Raw genomic sequence first — 26,768 nt, 5'->3', positions numbered from 1 at the left:
AGTGGAAAGTCTTCAGAAACGACATTTAGTCCAACTGAAAAAATATTAGCGTTAATTAAACTGTTTCCATTAACTATAATACAGCTTCCCTAAAGCATGTTGACCCACCGTTCCTATCAGATAATCAGGAAACTGTGTCACTACATGGATTTTCGGTCCTTAACTGCTCAGCTTCAGATTATGCACTCAATTAGCCGTTCTCAAGCCCTTTTAGTACAGATTCACAGTCGGGATTAAAAAAGCCTTCACAAAACTTACAAGGAGACTTCACAGATGCCGCACAAATAATTGATGAGCAAACACTGCTTTATCAGTTTATTGGTGTATTTGAATTAGCGGTTACCATGGCAACCCGCTCCTCTTGGGATCTATAGAACACATAAAAGACAGTAAAACGTTGTGTAAGACTTTTACAGAAAGTCGAGGATGCGACTGTGCTTTCTCTGGCCCTTACCTTTGAAAGTTGACTCTTTCATGATCTCGTACATATTAAATTTATATAACTATATTTTCACTTTTATTCAAGCATTTGTTTACTGCCGCATTTGGCTGTCTGTATTTTGTTGCTAGATTACTTTGTAAATGGTTGTTTTAAACCCCTTGACCTCACCTCTTGTACAGTTTGGAAAGTGCTTTTAACTTTTATTTTGGTAACAGCAGATCACAGGAGAGTAAAGAATGAGGAAGTGAATTTGTAGCACTTTCCCCACTTTATTTACTCTATGTTGAGGTGCTCTTCAGCAAGTCACTTAACCCACAACTGTTCCAGCTGAAAATATATTATTGTTGTGGTGCTGGGCAGGTACTCTCAGGTGTAATTTTGTGCGTGAGTGTCAAGGAGAGATTCATGCAGAGCGAACCCTCAACTGAATAATAAAGTTTGTGTTGTACAACTAGTTTTTCTAGTTTTTATTAGTGTAATTAATTAGCACAAGTCATGTTTTACAATCAAGCAATTGCTCAACTCCTTAAGTTATCCTGGTGAAGGATTTAAGGCTTTGATTTAGAGCTATCTATTATCTGGAAAAAAATACACAAACGAGTAGTTAATCTACAAAATATTGCTTGACAATTTGATTTAAATTTAAATTGCAAAAATTGACAAATTCCACAGTTCAGGATTGGAATGGCATTTGCAATGCATGGTCAATCTGTCCAATTTCCCTGGCCGTCCCCATAAGCCTGAAGGCATTTGGGTATTAATCTCTAAGTAGTGGCAAGAGTGGCAACAAGGCTTAATTCATTTACTTAAGAGCTTTTCACGTGGGGTTTAAAAGTTAATAGGACGATCACTCCGTAGTGCATTTGATTAAACCCTCTTAATTACCCCAGGTATAATGGGCTATTAGCAAAGGCCCAGTTGTAAAAGGGCAAGTGGGAGATGATTGTTTTTATGAGGTACTTTTTGTTCACCTTTTCCAATGTCAGGATACTGAATATTAGAATATAACCCAGTTCTTCTTGCAGTGTGATACACATGGGGGTTACTGGTATTGGAGGGTAAAATGTATTTTTGTCACATACAGTGAGCAGTTTCAGAGATCAGGCCTTTGACTTCGTGGATGATGTTTTGAACCGTCACTCATTTTACAGTTATTTGTACCATACCGTTTCTCCTAATTCTTTTTTTCCCCTGCTGCAGGCATTTTCTTTTTAAAACGGGCACAGGAACGACACCTTTCTTTGGCGCAGCGGCCCCTGGTTACACCATGGCAACGGGGACGGTTTACTCCACACCGGCGCGCCCTTTGCCCAGAAACAGCCTGTCCAGAGGGGCTTTCAAGTTCAAGAAGTCACCTAAACATTGCTCCTGGAAGTGCACCGCCCTGATCGCTGTGGGGATAGCTGTGGTCCTGTCCATCATTCTCTGCTACTGCATAGGTAAGGCTGAGATCAGACTGTATGAGTTCTGAAGTTTGATTTTGAAATCTAGCTGCATCACATACGGAGGAGGAGAATTATCACTTGATTATCTGTTCTCAAATCACAAACACAGCCAGATTACAACATTAGAAAAAACAGTGCATGACAGATTAAGGGACATTAATAGGATTATCATATTAATGAGAGATACATACCAGCTAGTTTTGTCTCTTTTAAACACACACACATCTCCAGAGTCAGACTCCCTGAAGTCTTGAATTGAAAGCAAAAACATTCAAGACTCAAATTTGGATTTGAGACTTCGGCAAAACTCTGTAACAATAAAAAATTAACACAACAGCACCTATGTGTTGAAGGGACTTGGTCCCAGCAATGGTAAAAACACAATTAAAACAGCTCTGAAGGGAAAATGTCAAAACCGTAAACCATGCCATTTTAATGGTCATCTTGATTTGCAATCTTGTTTATGACTTGGACTTGCTGTCAAGGAGTTGAAGCTTGATTTGGACCTACCCTAAAACACTTAAAAACTGCTCATGTCTCTCTTCCTGTCTCAATCATAGACACACTCTTCCTGTCTGGCTTTTACCCACGCTTCCTCAACTCTTAATCTGTACAGTTGACCACACTTGAGCCTCATCAGTTCAAGGCCACACTCCTGCTTGCCTTTTTATCTACAGCTGTCCTTCAAATGTGCAGGCTACACCAGCTCCATGGTAGCAATTAAAAAAGTCCGCTCTTTTCCTCCCCATGTTGGTCCACTTAGAAAGTTCAGTCCCTGATTGTGTCTCGAAGCTGTTCAGGAGGTGAAAGTCTGTATCTGTAAACTGCCCACATTACCAGATATTATAATCTGTACCGACTGAGAACTTTTCCCTTGATTCTCTGGAGGGGCAATTCAGGGAAAGATCTGCCTTAATACCAGAGCCTGGCATGAGGACATTGTTGACATGTTTACATCTTAAACCTGTGCATTTTAAACACATCAACCATCTAGCCAGACAAAATTAACTATACATCGAGGCTTTGGCTTAGATATTGTCAGTGAATACTTGTTATTGTCTAATGTGGAGGTGCAGCACAAGCTGTCACCCGTGTACATGAAAACCAGTAGTTTTCGTGCCAGAAGCGACGTATTTCTTTGAATTCTCGGGAGAGAAAACACGACTCCATTATCTACGGTCCCATTAGACAATCTTTAGACATGTCATTCGGTCAAATGGAACCAATGATAGACAAGCTGCCTAGAAGTTTCATTTCTGCCAGGAGTATTTCTATTTCACTGCCTTTTTCTTTTTGCAGAAATTGCAGATGTCCTGATATGATTCAGTAGCATCTGTCTGACTAAGCGCTCAGTCAGATATGCAGACATGGCCCCAGTACAGTTTCCAACAAGACATTCCTGTCTGTTTCCCTTTGACAGAGGGCTGTGCATCATCCCCGCACTTCTGATCCCCAGTTCACAGAACGACATCCAATTTATGTCCTCCGGGGTTCCTTTTAAAACACAGGCAGGGAGGTTCAAATGGCCAGCACAGATGGCAACGTCAAAATGAAACACAAGTTGAGGAACTGAACTCTTGTAACAAAGGAAGCGGTCCCAAACACTTGAACTTTAAAGAAGACCTTGGTCCACAAAGTCTTTGTTGTGCTAGAACCAAACCTAGCATATTCTGTCAAACAGGAAATACTTTTATCTCGGTCAGGAAGATAAACTAATGCCCATCCTCTCCCCCCTCCTTTGGGCATTATTTCCTATGAGAAGGCTTTTGCAGGTTTTTTTTTACAGCGTCTGTCAAAGCTGACTTCTTGCTAACCTTTAGAATCCTGACCACAGCAATAAACCTGTTACAGATTCATCTCTGCTCATGCCCTGCCTTGTCATCCAAGCCCTTAATCTTTACACTGTGGCTTTCTCCCCGAGCGGATATATAAGTATTCATCCAGCTTGGAGGCAGGGGAAATGTGACACAGTTGTATAAGGAGAAATATGGGGTTGTTGGGAAGATCCTATAACCAGTGTTTTATTGGTGTATAGAGAGGACGGGTGCTCTCTTGGAGGAGAGGTCATAAACGCACTATATCAATATCAATATTCACAATCCCTTTATTGACTTAACTGTTTTGTTACTTGTTTGTTACATGATCTCGTATCATAAAATTAGTGTGAATGTATACATACTTTTTGTAACTGAGCTACTCCTCTGTGTGTAAGAATCAGTTGCTGTTTTTATTTGTACTTGTGCTCATGACAGATCTGCTCAGTTTACACAGGAAAAAACGTGCAGAAGCAGGTCATTTGTTCAGCTGTTGTCACTAACAGTTGTAGCAGATTGGATTCATTTACAACATTTTCATCCCAACAATCACCGACTTGTTTAATTGTAGACCTGTCGGATGTTTGGGAATTGTATTTTTGGTCTGATTCCAGAGTGTGTGCCTGGTGCTTCAGCTCCTTTGGTGTGTATGTGTGTCTCTCTGTGTGAGTTAAACAGATGCAGCCCTCTGCCACTTGCCTCAGGTGTCTGAGAGTGTTTCCACCACTTCCTCTCTTTCATCCACCGCCAATTCACCTGCCAGGTGCAATGACTCAAATAGCTACAATGTGCACTCATACTTTCCTACTGTCAGTTTGCACAGTCCCATTAGTACAAAGACAAATACAGCCACACCTGCATCTGATATATGTTAAAATGGGAAGTTTGCAGTACCATATTACTCAATGTTTTTGTTATGAAGCTCAGGTTAAGTCTAATACACCTCATGATATTTTAGAAACAAATAGTTCAGATAAAATGTTTCTTTATTGAATTAATTTGAAGAATAATGTGCAACTAAATTGGAACCTGGCTGACCGACAACAGCAGCTCCTGTAATTCAAATGAGGCAAACTGCTGAGGTGAGGCTTTCCTGTTCCAGTTCTGCAAACTAGCCTGATTGGAAGGATTTCAGCAATTGTTCAGATAGAGGGAGGCCAATCAGGACCGAGTCCAGCTTTGATGCTCTGATTGGATGCAGAAACAGCATGTGGATCTTTGGAAATGCACTTTAAATTGAACCACACAAACAAAACCAAATGTGAACAATGTTTGATCAAAACGTTCATAAGGAGAAGACGATATACTTATTTTGTCTGACATTTGCCTTTGAATGCAAACATATATATACAGAATATTTTAATTAAAAGTGTCTTTAAATGAAGCATGAATTATTTTCTGTTATCAGTTGCTTTGTAAAAGTGCTTCTCACAGATGTATAATTTAGGAAGAAACTAATTCCCTGAAACCTTGTACCACAAAAATGTAATTTATCGGAAAAGGAGAAAATCAAGGAGTTATTCATGTGTTTTTCAGTGGAGGCTGGTTGATTAAAGTGATGGCTCTTGTAAATGTTGACATGGTCGGCACGTTTTTTTGTTTTTAATCAGTTATCAGAGGAGAGTGGCTGATACAGGTGGATCCACTCATGACGAGTACAGTGTTGAGGGAAAAAAAGACTGATACTAATCTAATACAAATAAGAAATTCCATAAATCCCACAGAGACTAACAGAAGGAGACACTGAGCCTGCTTCAATTGCCATAGGACCAAAAAAACAAACCCTGTCTTGGTCGATTTTGTGTTAGAGATGTTGTCATTCCATTTGAGGTTGTTGGAGACACTATCTCAGAAAACAGAAACATCTTAACCATGCTCTGTGCTGTGCGGCTTATTTTCGAGGAGTCCCCCAGGGACGTTTCTGGGGAGATGTGCAGCCAGGTTCCAGCATAAAACAATGTTTATCTCGATGATTTTGAGGCTGTTGAGCTCCAAGTTGTTGTTGGCACACCGTGACTCCAGATGGGCCACCTCTCTCTCTGGTAAATGGACTAATTATTCCCGGTGACAATGGCCATCAGAAGGGCATCCTTTGCATATTTTAACAGGGAACCCTCAAGAAGTTTTATACTCATTTATGCTGTTTAATGCCTCAAGTTGCTTCGCTGAATAATATGATTTATTTTTCCTGTAAGGACGAGATAGAACATTCACCTGTAGCATAATTAGCACTGTGTTAACAACACCACCAAGAAACCATGTGAACAAGATGAGAAATTTGCTGTGAGAGCAGCCCAGAGGATTTTCATGTTGCATTTTCTAGTGCAGAAGTGTGTGTGCTTCTGTAAACTAAATACCATGTTGATGTCAGAGCTCGAGCGAACATGTTGTAAACAAATTCAACTGCCCATTCATTTTCGATGGAGGTGTTCCACAGGGCAAATTTGACTTCAGAGATTAGAGGCTAGCTGCTCCAGCTTCTTGCTCAGGAAGAGAATTGCTCATGGCCCATAAGTATTAATTGAACTGGCCTAGGCTGCAGGAATAACTTATGCAAATTAATAAATTGAGGGCTATTCACCTCAAAGCAATTTGTTGATGAGGTAAGTGGGGATTCAGGCCTTGGTGCACCAAGAGCAGTGAAGAGGGGAATGCTCTTGGTGGTTCTGTGGCGTGTCTGATACACAAGAGCCCACTGCCACTCACAGTTTCCTCTTTGGTGGAAAGTTGGTGATACTGGGACAGTGTTCAGCTGTGGAGAGTGTCTGGACTTATCATGTTAAATGAAGTGCAGTCTACAATCAGGAACAAAGCCAGTCAAGATATTTTTAGACTCTGACTTCGACTCTAGCGCCACCATGAGGCTGACATTTGTAGTTCAGAGTGAAATGCAGTGAAATATTTTTTGTCTATAGTGGATGAATTCTAACAACTTTGGTGATCCCCTGACTTTTCATCTAGCACCATCATTGGGTCAAAGTTTCAATTTGACACTGGTTTATAACCAAATACCTGCAGATCTAATAACGTCTCCATCAGCCTCAGCTGTTTTTAGCAAATGTCAGGATGCTAACAAGCTAAACCAAGATGGTGAACATGGCAAATAGTACCTGCTAAACATCAGCATGTTAGCATTGTCACTGCGAGCATGTTAGCATGCTGATGTTCACCAGCCTCAGAGATCTGCTGGCACGGCTGTAAACTTGTAGTTTTATATGTGCATTAGTAATAAAATTATAATTATTTTATTGCGTTTTCAGCTATAAGGCAACAACCCCTTGTGTTTCAGAGCACTGTCTATCATTCCATGTCTCCTTTGATAAAGTGTGATGTCCTGTCTTCTGCCAGTCAGCTTAGAGAGATTTTTCTCTCAACATTAAAAAGGTTTATTTTCCAAATACGTAATGCTAATTTTGTAAATACCGGTTTTGTTGAGAAAAAGATTATGCTCCCTTTTATTTTCTAAGTAATACCTTAACCTGCTTTAATTTCATGCTGTCAATCATTTTGCAAGAGTAGGTGTCCCTTTTTTTATAGGCAGAGGGTATTTTACTTTGAGTTAATGCTCCATGTCCTCAGTTGATCCTTGCAAGCCTTTCCTCAGTTTAAAGCCACCAAATGTTAGCCTAAGAAATGAAAATATTGTTTGCAGTTTGGAAAAAGTTGGTATTTAAATGTTTTTACAGTTTAACTAGACCAAGGAGAATGTTCTGTACGTTTGGACATTCACTGTTGGGGACAGATGAGAACATTTTTAGAGAATTTGTCTGGCAAATTATGTTATGTTTCAGATTTATTCTGTGTCTGTCTGTGTTGCCAGTGAATTTGTACATCGGTACTGAGATTGATCTGAATCTGGTTGAAGAAGGAGAAAGATTCAGAACCATGATATCAATAGCAACAGGAAACATATATGGGAAATAAATATGGGAAACAAAAGTGCACAGATCTTGCAGGTTTTTCACATTGGGAGGCCTTGTCAGTCCAATGTTTAGAAAAGTCGGACAAAATATTGATGGACCAGTCAGCATTCATTTCTGTTGCTGTTTTTATCACTTGCCACTGAAATGTATTCTGACACTTAGGGTGATGCTGCCTGACTGTACTGGACAGCCAAACATTATCACTCAATGTTAAATCTCCGTTATTTGATTGGAATTCAAGGCTACGGAGCACCTGTTTGTGTGATCTACCAAGGACAGTCCTGTGTGTATTCTCACTAAACTGATGCCAAATATATTCATCAGCAGGCTTTAAACAAAACACATGCCCGGTTTCTTAACAAAGCACCGACTGATACACTGTCCATGCCAGTTTTCAGTCTCTCTTTTGGTCTCCTTCACATTTGATATTCTCTCTGACCCCACGCTCACCTCTCAAGTTATTTGCTGCAGTCGATATCCATCTTCCCAGCAAGCGACGAGTGTTGGAGAAAAGTTCCTCTCGCAGATCAAACGGTCGGAAATCAAGATGCTTCCTCAGCATGTTCCCCGGCTGGTGACTTTGAAGGAGATTGGCCCTCTCGCTGCGCTCACAGAAGCACCTCAGTTTCCCAAAACAACAAGACCACAGTTTGATTGCATCCAATACTGTGACAATAAAGCAGGTTGGCTGAATGAAAGCCAGACACAGTTTAGTTATGTAAGAGAACTAGAGGGGTGTTGCAGCGTCTTACCCTCTCACTTCCTCCTCCTGCTGAGACACTGTCTGTCTCAATAAACTGCCTTACACTTTCTTAAAAGTCTTTCTGGCTCTTCCTCTATCACACTCTTTCACACATGTAGCTGCATCTCTGTCTTTCCTGCTTTGTATTAAACTTCGAGGATTTAAGACTTTTCCCGTGCATCTCGTCTGATTGTCTGAAGTGAAAGCTTTGTGTCAAAATCTCTTGTTGATACAGTATCAGTTTGTGTGGAGACACTGTGGTACGTTAATGAACAGCACTCCCCAAGGAAACAGAAACTAGAGCAACAGGGTTCCTAAGTATTGATTTGAAACGACTTTGTCTGGCCTCTATCAGTGCTGTGTTTAAACAAAAACCGCCCATGGCAGAGCAGCCTCAAAAAACAGACAGTGAACTGAAAGTTGGAAGTTAAACTGTTGTTTTGTTCTGCATTGGATCCATCCATTGTGCTCTCCCACAGGTCTTTTGTGCTTAAGTGGCTTGATTGTTTTTCTGCAAGTATTTGCTTATTTGTTTATCCATTTCTACAAGCCCACGCAGCTTTTTTGTGTATTTCACAGCAATGCACCTTTTCGGCCTCAACTGGCAGCTCCAAGAGTTGGACAACCAGCCGGCTTTTGAAAACGGAGGAGTTGGGAAGACAGGGCCCACTCAGTCGAGCATAGTGACAGCTCTGGCTGCTGACGGTGAGGAAAAGACTGACATCTGAATAAACCGCTATTTAACATTCAAATAAGCCTTAACAGTATTAATTACAAGATGCATTCTTTTGTTGGCTTCCCTGTATCTTAGAAATGTATTTTGGTTATGGTTGTTGGCATTGCTTTTTGAATATATATCCGGCTATCAAGGTTTTCTTTTCAGAAATGAAATGAATAAACAAATTAATGGCTTGGCAAAAGCAGGGTGTCGACCAGTTGTCTGACAAAGAAAATGTGCAAATAGAAATGAAGAAAACAAGGCTGTCTGTAATTAATGCTTTATGAAATAAAATGCTAATTAAAAAAAAGGATAAGGTTACAGGATCTTTAAAGCACCAAAATACAAATAAATTAAATAAAAGTAAAGGTTCCAATGACGGCTAAGACTGACAAATTGCAACAGCAAAGCGTTTGGCCTCATGAATGACAGAATGAAATGTTTGGTGCTCGACGCCCAGTCAGCCTTTTAGAGTTTATTGAGATCTTTCACCTTCTGAATATTAATCGACTGATTCCAGACAGCTTTGTACTGCTACTTGGACTATTGCATATTCAACAACAGGCGATCTCAGCTCACCTTTACAACAAAAGCCACCAAATTAATCTTTAACCACACCGAGGTATTTAGAATGCATGGCCACGAAAGCATTAATTGAGTTGAGTAGGCCAGGCAAAAGCTCAATTGTTTAAACTCGGCTAGATTTAAATCCTCATAAGTACTGCTAATTAAGATAGCATGAGGCAGGTTTTGGACTGTTTAAAGGCAATCAATAGCCGGCTATTATTCTCCCTGGAGGTAAACTTGGCTTCCAGTCTTCACTTTGACTGGAGCTAAAGTGACAGGCAATGGCCTCATTACACACACAACACTGAGAGATGCAAATAATGGAGGTCTGGCACAAGCAGGTACACTCACAGCTACAGTATACAGCAAAGGATGAGTTGTTGCTATGTTGGACAACTCAGCATCACTCACCTGGCAAGCCATTGCCAGTAAATTGCGAAGAGCACAGCAGCGTTCCTTCTACAATAGAGCTTTTGATGGCGAGGACTTGAAAATGCTTTACAAATGTTACAAATGTTACTTCGTAACAATGAAATCTGTTCTTGTAATAGCACCTTGCAGACTGCAGTTTTTCATGTGAGCATGATTCATATTAAAACTGGCCATCTCTCCATCTTTGGCGCTGTAAGGACACAGTTTAAGGACATCATTCGCACAATTGTTTTGATTTGCTGTTATTGCTCTGGCAAGGTAACGCTCAGTATATTTGACAGATTCCATTTAGTCCTTATCTGAGATGAAGCCTAACTCTGAGTCACCAGGACCAGAGAAAAGATGGGAGATGCCGCCTGTTCCAGTCGTTATAAAACCGGGCTTTTGTAGTCTAGGCCTTTTATCAGTGCTAGCACACCATTTTATTGCCAACATGTCTTATCTGTTTTAATATTAGTATTTATCTTGGGGTTTTATTCCATTTTATTTCAATAATATTTGAATTGCCTGATTTTGCTTTTTTGATCCTGGTTCAACCATGCAAGGCACTTTGTGACTTGTCTTTGAAAAGTGCTGTATAAATAAAATGTATTACTACTATTATTATTATTATCATTATTGTTATAAAAAACCAATTATATCTAGTCATTTTTTATTTTCTTTGGGAAGCAGTGCATCATGGACCACAGGGAACCTTTAATCCTGTCTTGCTTGCTCGCTGCTCATTTGGAAAAGATATGACTGATCTTATTGTTAAGTCTCTGCTTGAATAAGATTACGCTGGAAAGCAAAAGATAGAATGCAGCATTTACTGAAATCGAGGGATCAAAGACACAAAAGCCAAGATTGTATTTTAGATGTGAGTGTGAAGGTTTCAGCTGATGGCATGAAAGACTCTGTGATGACTGATTTATACCACATCACCGTAACTGTGCTGTTTTGATTCTGTAACATCTTACATAATCTGGGTGGGGGTGTGTTTATGTCTTCTAGGAAGGACTAGCGTGCTTCATCAGGAAAACAACTCCATCGATACCGGACAGGTCGACATAGGAAAGAGGGTCGGTCAGAGCGTCCCACCAGGGGTGTTCTGGCGTTCTCAACTAAGCATGGAGCAACCACGCTTCCTTAAGTTCAACATCTCGGTACAGAAGAACGCACTGATTGGAGTCTATGGACGAAAGGGGCTTGCACCGTCTCACACTCAGGTAAAGCTTTTCATGAAAATGTTTTTAAATCAGTCAAATTGATGAGCAGCGATGAATATGATAATGATAAAAATGTTCAGGGGTTTTGCAGAAACTGCCTCACTTGCTCTGACATGACCAGTAGCTTGCTAGCAAGTAAGCAAATTAAGCAAATTGAGATAGTTGTTGCTGTCTTACTGACGTTACTGAGTCAGTTCACTGGCTTTAAGTCTCTGGTCTCCATACTTATGCTACTGTTTGAATACATTTTTAAATTCTTTGGTAAATCCACCCTTTGCCCCTATAATCAAATCAAAACAGCTTTTCTCTTTAACTAATTTGAAAATGATCTCTATCTGCATTATGTCCTGTACAACTTCCTGTTTCTACAGGAATTACATCATATTAAGGGGTGTAAAAATCTTTAAACCTGCATTATTTATCTGTTCGTTTGGCCACTTGGGGGCACTAAAAGCCGTAAGCACAACATTGACATAATTATCACCTCATGTAAGTCCAATATTTACCTCCACCAACTCCAAAAAATATCTGGCTCTTTAGCTGCTAAATGCTCCACTATCTTCACCATCTAGTCGCTAACTTTGTCTGTCTGCCATTTTGGTTCTGTGCAGGTAGAGTGCAGTGGGGTTCTTTGTCTTTTTGGTGAGAAACAGCTACCTGCTGTGTCTGGAAATGACCCTGGTGAGAGCGGTGAGACTGAGCCAAAACAGTAAAGTTGCGGGCTGTCGGCTAAAACAGGCTGAAATGCTCCATGGAGTGGAGGGGAACTGAAGAGTTAATAATAATAATCATTCTCTGCGTGCCAATCATTACAATGACCTCTTTCACATTATAGCAGTTGTTAATATATGGAAATTATTATAACAGCTTTAATGATGTAAAGAAGCCATTTCACTGTGTCTTAAAGAAGCTTGGTTTTAAGCGGTATCAAAGCTGTACATTAAAGTAAAAAGAAAAAACTGCATTAAACAATGTAAATACATGTTATTTAATAGGGTTCCTTATCTGCCCTTATGAGATCCTTTTATTTATATTCCAGGCATGTATGCATTTGCGAGTTAGATCCGGGCAGTAGTTTAGTCATCCCCTCTCAGCTTCTGTTTGCCTGTGTGTGGGCATGTACATCTTTCACTTCCACTAAATGCCTGCCATTTGCAAATTGAAGTGTTTCCAAAATGCCTGATGTGTCACTTGAATGACATTTCTGGGCATCCGAATGTCCGATGTCTGGTGATAGTGATGGAAGCACTCAGACAATGGCCATTTTCCACCACACTTGACTGCAAAAGCTCTTAGCTTCACCTTCTTGACATTCTCTCTTAGTAAAGATGGGCTTCACTCAAGTGTAGACAGTTAGGGCCCCTCTTTGATGGAACAAAGTCCGATGCGAGTGACAACAGGTGAGCTGGGTTGCACTTTCAAGGTGAAAAAAGGAAGCCCAACAAAATCAAAGACCAAAGGGTACTAATTAACAAGACACTACTTTTATGTCTTAGCCAATTGTTGTACAGACACTCAAGCTTGTCAATGCTGGACACTGTGTCCATTGTGGCCACCTCTAAATTACATACTGTTCAGGGACCGGGGGCACAAATCAATGCATTTACTTAACTGAGCATGAAAGACCCCAATGTGAGATATTGACTGTTTGTCGTATTCACAGCTTAGAAGACAAGACAACATTTAAGTGCAACAGCCTTTCCACCTTTCTCACATATAGACTTCCTCCATCTGCTATTGAGTGTCTGTCTGCGCTGATACAAACAAACCAAACAAGTTTGAAGAAACAAACTTTTGTAGGTTATTTTCTTAAGAATTTGCACCGGCTAAGTTGACTCAATCTAAAGGCTGAAGAATGTACAGGCTCTGAGCGTTCCCCCTCTGTCCATGGGGTATCCGGCAGTCTCTCCACGCTTGGTCTCTTGCCTGTTATTCACTGGTATTGTTGGATTGAGATGAGTTGGGGGGGGCTTTCACACCGGCTAATCGAGATGTATGCACTTGGCCAGGAGGTTTAGGGCTCGTGGGATGAACTGTTTTATTACTTTCCCCTCAAGCCAACCACACAAAGAAGTCAACTTCCGCCAGGTTAATATCCCTCCCCTGCCCCCATGCTCTACTCAAAGGGGTTTAAATCACAGTGTTGACTTCACCTGCCCCTCGCTTAATGCTCTCTTTCCTGTCGTTTGCAAGTCAACAGAAAGGCTGCTTGGGTCCATGTTTGAGACATTCCTTTGCTAAATCCTGTTTTAATGTATTTTCTTGTCCCCTTCTTTCAACTATTTCGAAGTCCATTGTGTTTCAATGAGGCTGGATGTTGTGCACATATTGATTTAAAGCTGCATTAGTGCATTTTTGGCCACCAGGCAGAGAAGAACAATAACAAGATGACGGATACAAAGCGCTGTCATATGACCAACTTATTAAGTTGTTTTTTTTGTAGTGTTGTTGTTGCAACTTGTTACCGACTTACACATCAAACAGGAACAGAGCAACATCAGCATCATTTGTTTTGTTTCTAGCCACCTGATGGATGTAAATCCAACATTTACTCTTCTTTTAGCTCTGGTTTGGACTCCCAACAATTCCTGAGAAAAACTATCCAGCTCTTTAGTGGCTAGAACTTTTCAGCCAGTTGCTAACTTTGTCTGCCATTTGGTGCTGAGCAGGTGGTGTACAGTCGGCTTATCATTGCTTTCTTTTGCTGGAAATGGCTTTCTGCTGCCTTTTGGAATTGGGGTTTGTGAGGGGTTGTTTTGATTTGTTATGGGGCCCTAAAAACCAATACAATGAGCTGAAAGAGACAAAAAGCTCAATAGAGCTGCATGTTTAGGTTGAAATTAGGTTTTGGGTAAAAAAAAACGTATTACACAGTCATTTGATGGAATACTACTATCGAAAAATCTTGATTATTGCAGCTTTAAAAATAAAATATTAAAAATATTTCTGGAATTTTCCCATATTTTATGATTTTGAGGGGGGACTGCAACAAAATGAGCTATTTTGCAGGTTCCCCCATTTCCTTCTCTTCTCTTGTTATCACTGGATGGATGTTTAGAGCTGTTCTTGCCATGTGAGCCCAGTGATTGTTGTCATCTACAGTGTCCAGGGTCCTCCTGCTGCAGGAAACAGAACTTTTTGATGTTTGGGAACATTACATTTCACATCATCATTGGATTTAAATCCAAGCTCTTTTAAAAGCCGGCTACAGTGCCAATATGTATGCATCACGCTCCAAAGCACCCCACAGACTCTTTTCCACCCTGAGTTTTGACTATAGGCTCAGTGCATCTGTGTAGCTAACAACTGCTTTATCCAGGGGATCTGTCTGCATCTGCCGTGCTCCTCTGCAGCCTATAGCCTGTTTGGGGATTGCTGGTATGTGTTACACTGTTTTCTGCTGCAGTGCTCCGTACCCTACAGCTTCAGTCAAAATGAGGTTCGGCTTTACTCGTTTCACTTGGCAGGAATGACTCGTTACTCCTTGTTTACCCTGTAAATCAATGTTTGTTTGAAAAAAAAAATAGAGAGGCTGTTATGCTGCATTCCCAATATAAAGGAAAGAAAAATAAGCCTGAGGTGGAATACCATGTTACATTTATTTTTATATATACCGTGTATGTACTGTGTATTCTGGGTTAGTGTTACTGTACATCTGTTAGTTTCTTGTGAAAAATTCTGACCTTCCAACAAGTACATATTTGCTTTGACTATTAACTGTAGGTATAATATATTCAATTCAATCCAATTTACTCCAACAATTAAAACATATCAAACATCTGTTTTCACAGTCTGTAGACCAATGATGGTTTGACTTTAATTAAAAGAAGATAAATAATATAGATGTGTATAGATGTCATTGAAAAAAAGTTTTTTGCATTGCGACTTTCCTCTCAGCCTGTGAGGGAAATCACTAGAGAAGCTGCATACAAAGCATCCAGTAGAGGAAAATGTAAACTTCTTGAACTCTCTTGCCTCTTTACTGCCTGATTTAATTAGACCGACATTAAAATAACAATCAGCTTCATCTGTAGGAATCTGTCCTGGGTCTTGTTTTGCAGTATGACTTCGTGGAGCTGCTGGATGGCAGCCGGCTTATTGCCAAAGAGCATCGGACTCTGAGTGAACCAGAGACAAGGTCCCGGCTGGATCATCCGGTCACCATCCACCAAGCTGGATTCATCCAGTACCTGGACTCTGGAGTGTGGCACCTGGCGTTTTATAATGATGGACGCAACGTGGAGGCGGTGTCCTACAACACCATCATCCAGGGTACGAGGACACGCATCTGCTGCGATGGCTGATGAGTGTGATTGGAATGATGTGTAATGACATGTTTGGAAGACTTTAATTTCCTTAAACAGCTGCGCCTGCATGAACAAACAGTCAAGTTGTTGGAAATTCTGGCTGCCACACAAACAAGCTGAGCTTTTCAAACTTTAAGCCACCTAGGAGGCAGCACCAGGTTTTCATTGGAGGGTAGTGGATTATTGTGCTCAACACTATAGTACGAGACCATACACGGCATTGATCCTTCCCTCCTAACAACCTCTTCAGTGTTCTGAAGTCTGTGAAATTTCCTTGTGGGTTTTGAGGTAGGAAAAACACTAAGGTTGAGTTAACGTTTTTCTTTTTCTATTTCCTTTGGGGAGTTCCATTGATCCGGCCCTACAAATACGAAGGTATTGATGTGTGAGGTCAAAATTGCCTGGGTCCGACACAGGCTCAATGAACATCCAATACACGCCAGAGTAATAACAAAAAAGTTTGCCCTCTTAACGCAGATCAAAATGAGGGTCCTGGTCTTTTGGGGGTGCCTTTTATGAGCGATGGTCTGTTGAATGAACACAAGATCTGTCTGTAGGATATGTCAGATTAACTTCAACTGAGAGAGGATTTGAGCTGTAAACACTCAAGAGATTGCATGGCTTGTGTGGGCATGATCAGTCATTCAAGGGGTTGAGGGGGGAGGGGGAGGCAGCAGAGGAGACAGGAGGACAGGAAAATGTGTCATGGAAATGGAATTATTTGGTGTAATTTAAAATGCCTGTGTGGCTTTTACTTAACATGGCTTAGATGGGAGAACAGTCGATCTGCAGTATACATGTTATGGAGGCTTAGACCTTAGTGGCACATGGACAAATAGCTGTAAATGTATGCCATGCCTGACAGGAGTACTGCAGATAAGGGATGCTTAGAAAGCCTAGATTCATGCAGGGAGAAAGAAAAGAAAAGTTACTATCTTGGTTGTCTCGCAGTATTTCTTAAACTGTGCAGTTGTCAAATGTTATATTAAGGAGGAATTTCAGATTTGCTCTAATATGACAATCTGATGAGTTATTAATAGTTGGATTTGCTCGCTGTTCTACCCACAGATTCTGTCACGGAGTGCACACACAACTGTTATGGGAACGGCGAGTGTGTGGCGGGATCCTGTCACTGCTTCCCAGGATTCATAGGGCCGTACTGTTCCAGAGGTAATTATTAAGCTCATATATTACTCTTATTCTGTCAATTTAGGGCATGATTTAAAGGGTCAGTTACCCCAAATTACAAAACATCTATCTCTATCTATGTGGTATCCAGCTATGCAGATTGTTGTGGTTGTATTTGCCAAGTTTCTGAGATTTCTGCTGCCACCTCAACACAGTGAAGGTTAATGGAATTTTGTTTATGGTTATATATATAAAAAAAATATCACCGTGTCTCACACCGCTATGTGGATAAATTATCTGGGCAGATGTATTGGCCAATATTAGCTTAAAGCAGATATATTTATTCAGCCAAGTAACAAGAAATGCCAGTGCAGAAAAGCCATATGTGTTTGAGATCATTTAGACACACTCAACATTACATAGTTTGTCCACCAGAGAGCACTGAGTTTATTTTTCAATTGTAGAACTAATTAAATGAAGAGATCCTTATCAATAACATGTATTTATTAAATAAAAAAACAAAGAAAAGAATATCGGCTGAAAATTGTACCTGGATGTAACTCTTTAATCTGCCTTTAAAAATCATCTATCAGCCGGGCACTACTGTCTCAGCTACCTGTTTTTATTGAAACTACTTCAAACCAAAAACAATTGTCCTCATGAAAATGCTCTAAGCACCAAAAAAAAGTTCCTTTCACCTCCGTTGTATAGGATTGATGGCCGAAATCTGGGCACACAAAACCAGAGCTATCTGCATGGCTGGATACTACTGAAGATTATGTGCGTGAAGAGACCCTTTAGAAACGAATCATACATTGTGGCTGTAGACCACTGAGTTTAAAGGAATAGTTCGACATTATTGGAAATATGCTTTCTTGTCGAGAGTTAAATAAGAAGATGGATACCACTCTCATGGCGGGTTAGCAGCTAATTGTACAAAAGAGAAACAACGTTAATTAGAGAGCTTTAGTGGAGCTTGGAGGCAGATTTTTGTTATCTTTGGACATAGCCAGGCTAGCTGTTTCCCCGTTTCCGATCTTTATGCTAAGGCTACTTGCTCCAGCTTTATATTTACCGCACAGATGTTAGAGCGGTAACAATCTTCATACGTAACTCTCGGCTGGACCACAGTATTTGAAGTTTTTTATTAAAAAAGACATATTATTGAAATCTTATTTTAAAAAGTAATACCACAAGCCCCCTGATGTTACATTTTTACATTTTACAATTTGGAGATGAGTTCTTTAAAGCTGTCATCTTTCCTCAGCTGCCTGTCCGGTCCTGTGCAGCAGTAATGGCCAGTACACCAGGGGGCGCTGTCAGTGCTACAGCGGCTGGAAGGGCACTGAGTGTGACGTTCCTACCTCCCAGTGTATCGATCCTCAATGCGGTGGACACGGACTGTGCGTGGCGGGCAACTGTGTGTGCAACACCGGCCACAAAGGGACTAACTGTGAACAAGGTAAATGAAAAAAAAGGAAGCAGCTAGATGCAACATAATTCTGTGTGAAGCTCCGGGGGAATCGACACAGTCCATTGGTGAAACAATCGGTGTTTTCAACTCCACCGAGCAGATAATGCTTTTGAGGTTGATATTGATACCGTGTGTATAAATTAACTCCCTCTTAGTGCTCAGACCACATGAGGGTACAAGCTGGAACAGATTGCGCGGTGCCCATTGATGCAGTCACCTATTGGAATGCTCCACAGCTGAAGACACCTGTTCAGATCGATCAGTCAATGGCATCTGTTCCTCCGTTTATTGAGAAAGAGCTTCTTCTTCTTTCTTGTCAACCTTTTCCACCTCCCCCTTCACTTCAGTGCATTTAACTTTATTGATCCCCATGCAGACAAAAGGCAATTATCAGCTCAGATTTACATGTACGGTTGACCTTACGTGTAAAAAGCTATTGAGTTCACTAAATGAATGCATTGCGGTTTTCTTTTGAAGTGAAGCGATATGGGGAGGAAATATAGACGAGAGAAGATAGCATTTGTAGTTTCAAGCTTGCATGTAAGGGCTCCGGTGTGATGAATTGGTTCAGGTAAATGATCGATATCAGTGTCCAAGTACATATGGAAACACACAGAGCAATCAGCTCCAGAGGAAGCTGTTGTAATGTTGCAAATGATCCCTTGTTAGTAATGGGTTGATTATATTGGTCATAATTGCCAATTATTAACCTGGATCAGCCAGTCAGTCTGCAAATTGTTAATAGTAATTGATTATATCTGTCTAGACACTAATTGTGCTCCTTTTCCTAGAGCCAATAATGGAGCATAATTATGCTGTCAGTATATGGGAAGTACCCTATAATATACCATAGAGGAGCTAGTTGAACATAGGGTGGAAAATTACTATCAGCCACCACTAAACAGTCCAAAACGTTCAGCTGTGGCTCACCAGCCATCATCTGGCACTAGAGCACTTCCACTCACTCACATAAAAATGGTTTTGGCTGGCAGCAGAGTCAAAGTGGCCGGGGTGAATAAGTAGGTTTGATGTCCTGTCTAGAAGTGGTAAACTAAGACCGCCGTTGTCCTCGTTGTGTGTCTTAAGTGGACTGTGTGGACCCGATGTGCTCCGGTCACGGAGCCTGTCATCATGGTGAGTGCCACTGTAACCCGGGCTGGGGAGGGATCAGCTGCGAGATCCTGAAGAGCACTTGTCCAGAGCAGTGCTCCAGTCACGGCACCTTCAACACCGACTCGGGAACCTGCATCTGCGAGGCCAACTGGACGGGGGCCGACTGCTCCATAGGTCAGAACACGTTTCACTTTCTTTTCATCACTCAAAGCTGTGTAGCCTTTTCATGGGGCTGCAAGTAACGATTCATTTCATTATTGATTCATCTACCAATCATTTTCTCATTTTACATTTTGGTCTATGAAATGTCAGAAAATAGTGACCAACACACTTTCCAAAGCCTGAGTTGACATTTTCAAATTGCTTATTTTGTCCCAAATTTAAACCCAAATATGTTAAAGTAGCAATCACAATAAGACAAAGAAACTGGAACTAGGTAATGTTTGGCTTTTTAATTAATAAAAATTACTCAAATGATTAATTCATTATCAAAATAAATGCAGATTAATTTTCTTTCGATTAGTCAAATCGATAAATCAACTAATTGTCTCAGCTCTAATGTGATTATAAGTATTCTGATGGCATAAGTTCTTGTTTATAGAAAAATGCGCCAATCTGTGTCTTTTCTGCTACAATCACTGACGCCGCCAAAAGTCTACACATTGGCTTTAAAAGAATTAAAGGACATATTAATCTGATTAGAGTTGTAATGTGGAAGGTCTTTTATTCCATTCATTCATTTATTCATGCCATTACTGCAGTGTTATCTTTACTGTACTAACAAATCCCTGCCAACAGTGCAGTCAGTTCTATAATGTCTGTTATTTCACTGTTTTTGTGGGTAGTGTTTGATTTTCTCTAACAAGTAATTGGCACCAAATTTCTTCTGTACTTATTTCAAATAAACTCCCCCCTTGCCGTGCACAGACACCACAAACACCAGGTGTCCACAACAGCAGATATATAAGCCGATATTTAAAGACTAAGTTGAAATAAAAGCTCTTTCTCATACAGAACATTCTGTCTACATGTGGGTGTCTTATTAACAAAGAATATAATAATTCAGCTTTGGGATCCAAGAAACTGTAAATATGAGAAAAACAATGTGATATATGATTAATCTGATATTTTAAAAGGTTTTAGGTAATTAATTATTAGTTTTTGAAATTTCATTTAGTGAACATCCGAACAATTTGTTTTCCTAAATTAAAATGTCACACTTTGAATAATACAGACAGAAAAATCAGTAACGTTCAGCTTCCACCCATAGGTACACATGAAGGAAACAAAATTCTTCATTGAAAAGTTTGGATTTGCTCCAAAGATGATGAATGGGAGCCTGACTGACAGAAGTGTTTCATCTCATGAGCTATGTATACATGTTACCGTACTGTCAGCGCTGTGTTTTATGAGCTCTAGGTTACATCTCTCCTACATCACCTTCAGTAAAGCTTTACTTTGGTGTGATGGGGCGAAATTATTGGACAGAAGTATTTATTATCATTAATACAAGAAATCCACAATGAAAAGAAAGTGTTGTTATGATGAGGAGGGTGTGTTCATAACAAGCACTCTGTAGTTTTTTTAGCAATTTGATTAATGTATCCATGTGAGAACATTAACTGTCTTTTTGTACAACATAAACGTGCTGAAATGCCTCAAAAAGTCTCAGATATCCTCAAAGTAGGAGTAAGAAAGTAACCTGAACCCACTACATACAACAAACCCAAAACAAAAGCTTTCACGCGTATGAGGAGACGGATGTTGACATCTGATAGCAAGGAGTCACTCATGCTTGGAAAGTGTTGTATAACGAAAGAAAGGACTGAGGCCAAAACCTCAGTCTGGACTGCTGCTCATATTTAGTTAATGCATGTTGTGTTCTTTACTGCCGTATGTTCACCACAGAAGTTACATAAAAAAACTGAGTCTGATTTTGCTTAAATGGAGTTACGAGACCTGATTTTTATTATCAAGCAATGTGCAAATCCCTGTGACAATTGTTTTGATTTGCCTTCATTTTGTTAGTTTGGACCTAAATGAACAAATTGCAAAAATGCAACTGCTTCATTAGGTTTTGGACTAAATAAATCAACCTGTGGGTGTGATCACGACGTTAAAGTTACGGTAATCAACACTTGTTGTAGCACGTGTTGGTTTAACTCAGTGCATATGTTAACAACAAAGCTTTGGCTCCACACGTTACGACCAAGCATATGTTGTTTTTGAAATTTAACACAAATGTGTGTTGTTCTACAATAAACTTATAGATTTGTTCAGACTGCCAGTGTCCTTTTATAGCAGCTTCAGGTTTTTTAGAGGAGAGGAGACAATCATTTATTCCCATCTGCTCGCAGCAGGGCTTTCTTCATTTGTTACCAGCTTTGTATTCACAGGGTCTGTCTTTCGACACAGGTAGGTGACATGTTAGTTCAAAGGCTGGCCCCTCCCATCTGTTATCTGTGCATGAGGTTCAGGTGATTTATGCGCTGTTTTGCCGCTCAGAATAGACTCATTCTTTGTGTGTTAAACCCAGAGGGAAACACAATGGCATACTGAGTCGCACAATTAAAAGCAGAAGTTGCAGTTTGTTCCTGTCGATATAAAACGATTTTCTCTGAAATTCAACTGAAAATGAAGTCATAAGGAGGCTGGATGGTGCGTTTCAGATGATAGATGGGTGTTCAGACCTTTTGAAGCAGCATGCAGCGGGGTGGGTTGGTGCACAAGCAGAAAGAATGATTATTTTGGTGAACAGGGATTTTTTTTTTTCCCTTTTGTGTCTCACCTTATTTTATTTTTAAAAGAGAACAATTTGTTATTCTGTTAAAGTTTTCAAAATTCCAGACGCAATCCCCTCACTCAGCAAGATATCTCAGGCCTGCCAGTAATGGAAGTGACGAGGCTACCCTCGGTGCTGTCCGAAAGTTAGAAAGTTTACCCACCTGGGTGGGTGGAGAATTCCCTCTTAATTAATGCTGCGATTCTTCTTCAATTAAATAAACTTTAATTAACAAGCGAGTAGCATGGATCGACCGCCCACAACCCCTATCCAGCTCGAGTCAGGGGCATGTTAAAGGCAGATAAACACTTTTGCACTAATGAAAAATTGATTGCATAGATTCTATGGGAAGGAGGTATCCCTTTGGAATCGAATGACTCCCCTCCAGAGGAATGCTTAATATTCTACAGTGTCGGCTCGACTTAATCAGAACCATCCAAGGTCTCTCAATCGAAGAAAAACTCTATTCAGAGAGCTGGAAACAGACAGCTAAAGGAGCCTCAGTAGAGGCTGGGCAAAGCAGTGGGGGTAGATTGGCTTAAAAAATAACAAAAATAAAAAATACATGAACAAAATGAGTAGATATTTAATCCATGACTTATTACATTTTGGTTGGCAGAATTATATCTCTTGGACTAATTTGCTTTCCCTGCAGGCAATACCAAGTTTTTAAAAAGTCACAAACTTTTCGGTTATGGGGCTATATAAATTTCCTGGAGCATCATCGTCACTTAAAATTTGAGGACATACTTGAGCTACTTTCCTCTAGCACACTGACGGCTATTGTCACAGCAGAAAGCTTTATGGCTCTTCTGCTCAAAAGCTTTGATAGAAGCTCTTGGTTCCAGTAAATGAACATTTCTTATTCTCTCACAAGAGCAGCCACAGCTTGTTGAGCGTTCACTTCAGCCTAGTACAGACCTGACTTACTTACCACCCATGGATTCAATCTTTTGAATTTTATTTTTCTGAAGATAACACAGATTCATAACAGCTGCTCTGCTGTTTCCGATGCTCCATACTTGAAGAAAGCATGTTGATCTAACATCTCTCAGAGTCCAGACATAAGAACCTGCTTAAATCCATAACTCTCGCCTCAGTCTGCCAAGGCTCCATGCAAATGAGCTTCCAGAATATGTAAAACCTGGAAAGTGCTTGTTTTGGAGGTTTTTAGATGCACAAAGTAATTGCTGTGCTTTACTGGTCTTGTGCTCTGACTTCAGACTTTTTGAGTGATGACAGCTTTTGTTTTATTTTAGGGCGTCTGGAGAGATAAAGTGGCTTACGAAATTATTGGATTCTTTGATAAATATCAGTTAAACAAAAATTGACAATAATAACCTGTGTTGCTCTTGCGTGGGCATGGAAAGAAAAGTATTTTCTTTTATTCCACTGTGATTATTCAGAGAAACACTTACATTTTGTGTGATAAGCTTTGATGTCATTTCAGATGGGAAAAAAAGTGGTTGTTACACTGATTGGATCCGTTTGCTGATAAGCTAATTAAAGTCCTCCAGAATTTGTTGTTGAATAAATTTGACATAGAATAGATGTAAACTGAATCAGAAATCACCCATCTGCCATCATAAGGACACATTACAATGCACAGTGTGTTTTTTTAGATGTGTTATTTAAAGTTTTATCTCTTAAATGTGCCGTCTAACATGCGCTCATTACGTGTGAACTGGTTTTAATGCAAGCTGACAGTGTGTTGCTGTGCTGCATTGTGGAGAACATGGTTTATAGATTAAATGTCAAGCACTGACACTTTAAGGGACTTTATTATCTCCTGAACCCATAAAAGTAATAACACTATCTATCAAGATTCATTTCATACTTTTTAGAGGAAGATTTATCTTCTTTTTTTCTCTTTCTCAACTATCCATTGTGTTATTTGGGCAAATTGGCAGCCAAATAAAAGTTGATTGGGGATTCTATTTCAATGCTCTGACATGTTGTAACTATATGTCTGGCTTTACACACATTTAAAAAAGAATTGTGTACTTGACAAGTACATTGGTATCCATAAAAGCAACAGAAAGCGATAAAGTCCTGATATTTTTCCCATGTACAATAATGCTTCTTAAATTTCCCTTTAATAGATGGCAGTTATTTGGAGTCTCTTCACATGAAATATTATCAGACATCGCATCTTTTTTTGCCTTTACAATAACACGATTTTCTATGACACATTTTTCAGGAATAGTGTTTAAAACATTTCTTGTTTACAGTAAAAACTTATTGGCCCACTTTAACCGAGGGAGTCAACACTTCTCAGCAGACATCAGAGCATTTTTCAGCAGTGGCAGATGCATCTACACAGAATACAAAAATACACCATTGCAGAAGAAAAAAAGTGCCTTTTCACAGAACAGAAGCTACATGTCTCCATGGCTTTTTCTTTTGCGACAGAGGTGTGTGTTGTGGACTGTGGTCCCCACGGCTCGTGCATCAGTGGTGTGTGTCACTGCGAGGAAGGCTGGACAGGACCAGAATGTGAGCAGAGGGACTGTCACCCACGCTGCATCGACCACGGAGTCTGCCGAGAGGGCAAGTGTGACTGCCACCAGGGCTGGACGGGTGAACACTGCACCATCGGTGAGCCACAGTGACACATACAGAACTGTACACCTACACACACATGACAGAAGGGCACCAACTACAGAGGAAATGCATTCACGGACAGACTTAAAAGGGCAACTTTGGAGTGTGAATGTCAGTATTTTCCGAGCAGTTTCAAGCAGATCATGACACACTTCTGTTGCCGCCCACTTACTCCAAACAAGTACCTTTGTACTTTCTGATGGTATGTTCAGTGCTTACTGTAGGAGTAAACTGATGTGTTTCTTGCAGTTCAATTTCCAGAGGTCACTGAATCAAACATTGTGGCCAGGCCATTGTGACAATTGTGAGGTACTTGTACTTGTACCCACCTCATCCAGATGCAACAATATAACATTTTACACGTTATTTCATCATTGAAAACAATTGAATAATATATATAATAATATAACACTCCTAAAGGGGCCATTGTGCATCCTTTTACTTTGCAAGTACTTTTACTTTAGTATATATTGGTGTGCTTTTACTTCATATTTTAATTACAGGACTTTTACTTGTAATGGAGTATATTTATGTTGTGATATTGCTGTTTTTCCTTGAGTACTCGCCGTGGTCACTATTACTTAACATATTTCATACCTCCTGTTCTTGGCCAGTGCTCCAGTATCTCCAGACACTGTGGCGGTAAATGTAAAAGTTTGAATGAAATGGTATGGGTATGTGTTAAACCAATATTTAATTGTGGCAATTTAGAGAATCTACACAAAAATGTATTTATGTTAAAATCTTCTTTTTCTTTTCTTTTGGGTTGGGGTTTTTTGGGTTTGTTTTTTTTTTACCTTTTTTTTTTTAAATGAAACTGTTAAAAAGAAATGATGAAAACACGTGACATATCCTTGGTTTTGGCTATACCTTTCACTTTTCTCCTCTCTGTTGAAAATATCTTTTTTTTTTTCATCCACTTTGTAATTTCTCTATCATCCATTTAGATATTCCACCTTTTAGACTGCTGAAGAGATGCTCCTGTATTAGCGAGTCAAGGGCAGGTATTTAGGGAGCCGGAAAGCCACGGGTAGGCCTCCTTGGAATATCATTTTTCTGAAATGGCAGTGCTTCACCCGGCATTAATGAGGATAATGAGTTCTGAGATGTCACTTCCTATTGACCTTTAACTCAAACTTCCTCGACACCTTACCCCCGTCAAAGGTCCCGTAGTTAAACCCTGACACGCCGCGTCAAACAGCATTCCCCCAAGTGTCATCTCCAACCTCTCAATGACGACATATTCCCTGTGAAACAAAGATCTGGCACTCCAAACTATTGAACCCTAATTATGTATTTACAAGTTCTCTCATCGGCAATCCCCGGTCCACAGCGTGGATTCGTCTCTGGGGGGAGAGGAGATTGCAGTGAGGGAGTTGTTGGAGGGGTCACATTCCTGATCTTATTAATCTTTCCCTCCTCTGGGCCAACAGTGCACCATCTATTTTCTCTTTCTTTCCTCCTGTTTAAGGCTCCTGTCAGGAAAGTAACTCCTTGCATTGGATGCAGCGGGGATGAATGGGCAGTGCGTTACCTTTTCTTGGAGAACCGGGAGCTTATTTTGTCTTTCAAACCCTGAATAACCGGCATTTGCACAAAGCGCCTTTTAATCACATTACATGGCCAGAGCTTGAATAGAGGACTTCCTTGACCATTCTTTTGTCACAAGCATCTAGATCCTGTTTTATATGCAAGGCTTAACCCATTGTCACTGCTTTCTCAGCAATGCAGTTTACCACTAAGGTGTTTTTGATTCGTCTTAGTGTACTGCTGCTCCATTGCCGTGCAGTTGTTGAAATCACTGAAGTGGAGATGACGGCAAAATTGAAAGAACAAAAAAGAAGAAGTTTAGTATGCTGCTTCATGATGCGTTCATATTAGACTGAGGGTGAGGCTACATATCCCCTGACAAGCAGACAGTAAAATGTTTTGAAGCAGGCCCAGATGAAACAGGCTCACATAGTCTGAAAAACAAAGAGTGTTATAACACTCGGATATCAAGAGAAACAGTGTGTTCTTCTTTGTGTTGGCCTGTCTTGCTTTGGCAAAGCAAAGCAGATGGAGGGTGT

General features: G+C 40.2%; 1 protein-coding gene across 2 annotated transcripts in view; it reads left to right on the top strand.

Annotated features, from left to right (window-relative positions):
• The first annotated feature begins 1,694 nt into the window (after positions 1-1,694).
• The window catches only part of LOC139291455 (teneurin-3), a 65,513-nt gene continuing 40,439 nt past the window's right edge, over positions 1,695-26,768 (top strand). The window contains exons 1-8 of one of the 2 annotated variants that reach the window (XM_070913481.1): positions 1,695-1,881; positions 8,946-9,071; positions 11,077-11,291; positions 15,353-15,563; positions 16,667-16,768; positions 17,994-18,188; positions 19,287-19,487; positions 24,508-24,693. In XM_070913481.1, the coding sequence (XP_070769582.1) occupies positions 1,710-1,881; positions 8,946-9,071; positions 11,077-11,291; positions 15,353-15,563; positions 16,667-16,768; positions 17,994-18,188; positions 19,287-19,487; positions 24,508-24,693 (1,408 nt within the window). In that variant the 5' untranslated portion in view covers positions 1,695-1,709. The remainder of the gene's footprint in view (positions 1,882-8,945; positions 9,072-11,076; positions 11,292-15,352; positions 15,564-16,666; positions 16,769-17,993; positions 18,189-19,286; positions 19,488-24,507; positions 24,694-26,768) is intronic. The other variant, XM_070913480.1, reaches the window with a different exon arrangement.

The sequence above is a fragment of the Enoplosus armatus genome, chromosome 10, assembly GCF_043641665.1.
Source record: "Enoplosus armatus isolate fEnoArm2 chromosome 10, fEnoArm2.hap1, whole genome shotgun sequence".
Lineage (NCBI taxonomy): Eukaryota > Metazoa > Chordata > Actinopteri > Centrarchiformes > Enoplosidae > Enoplosus > Enoplosus armatus.
Note: the sequence above shows the minus strand (reverse complement) of the source record. Positions and strands in the feature narration are given on the sequence as shown.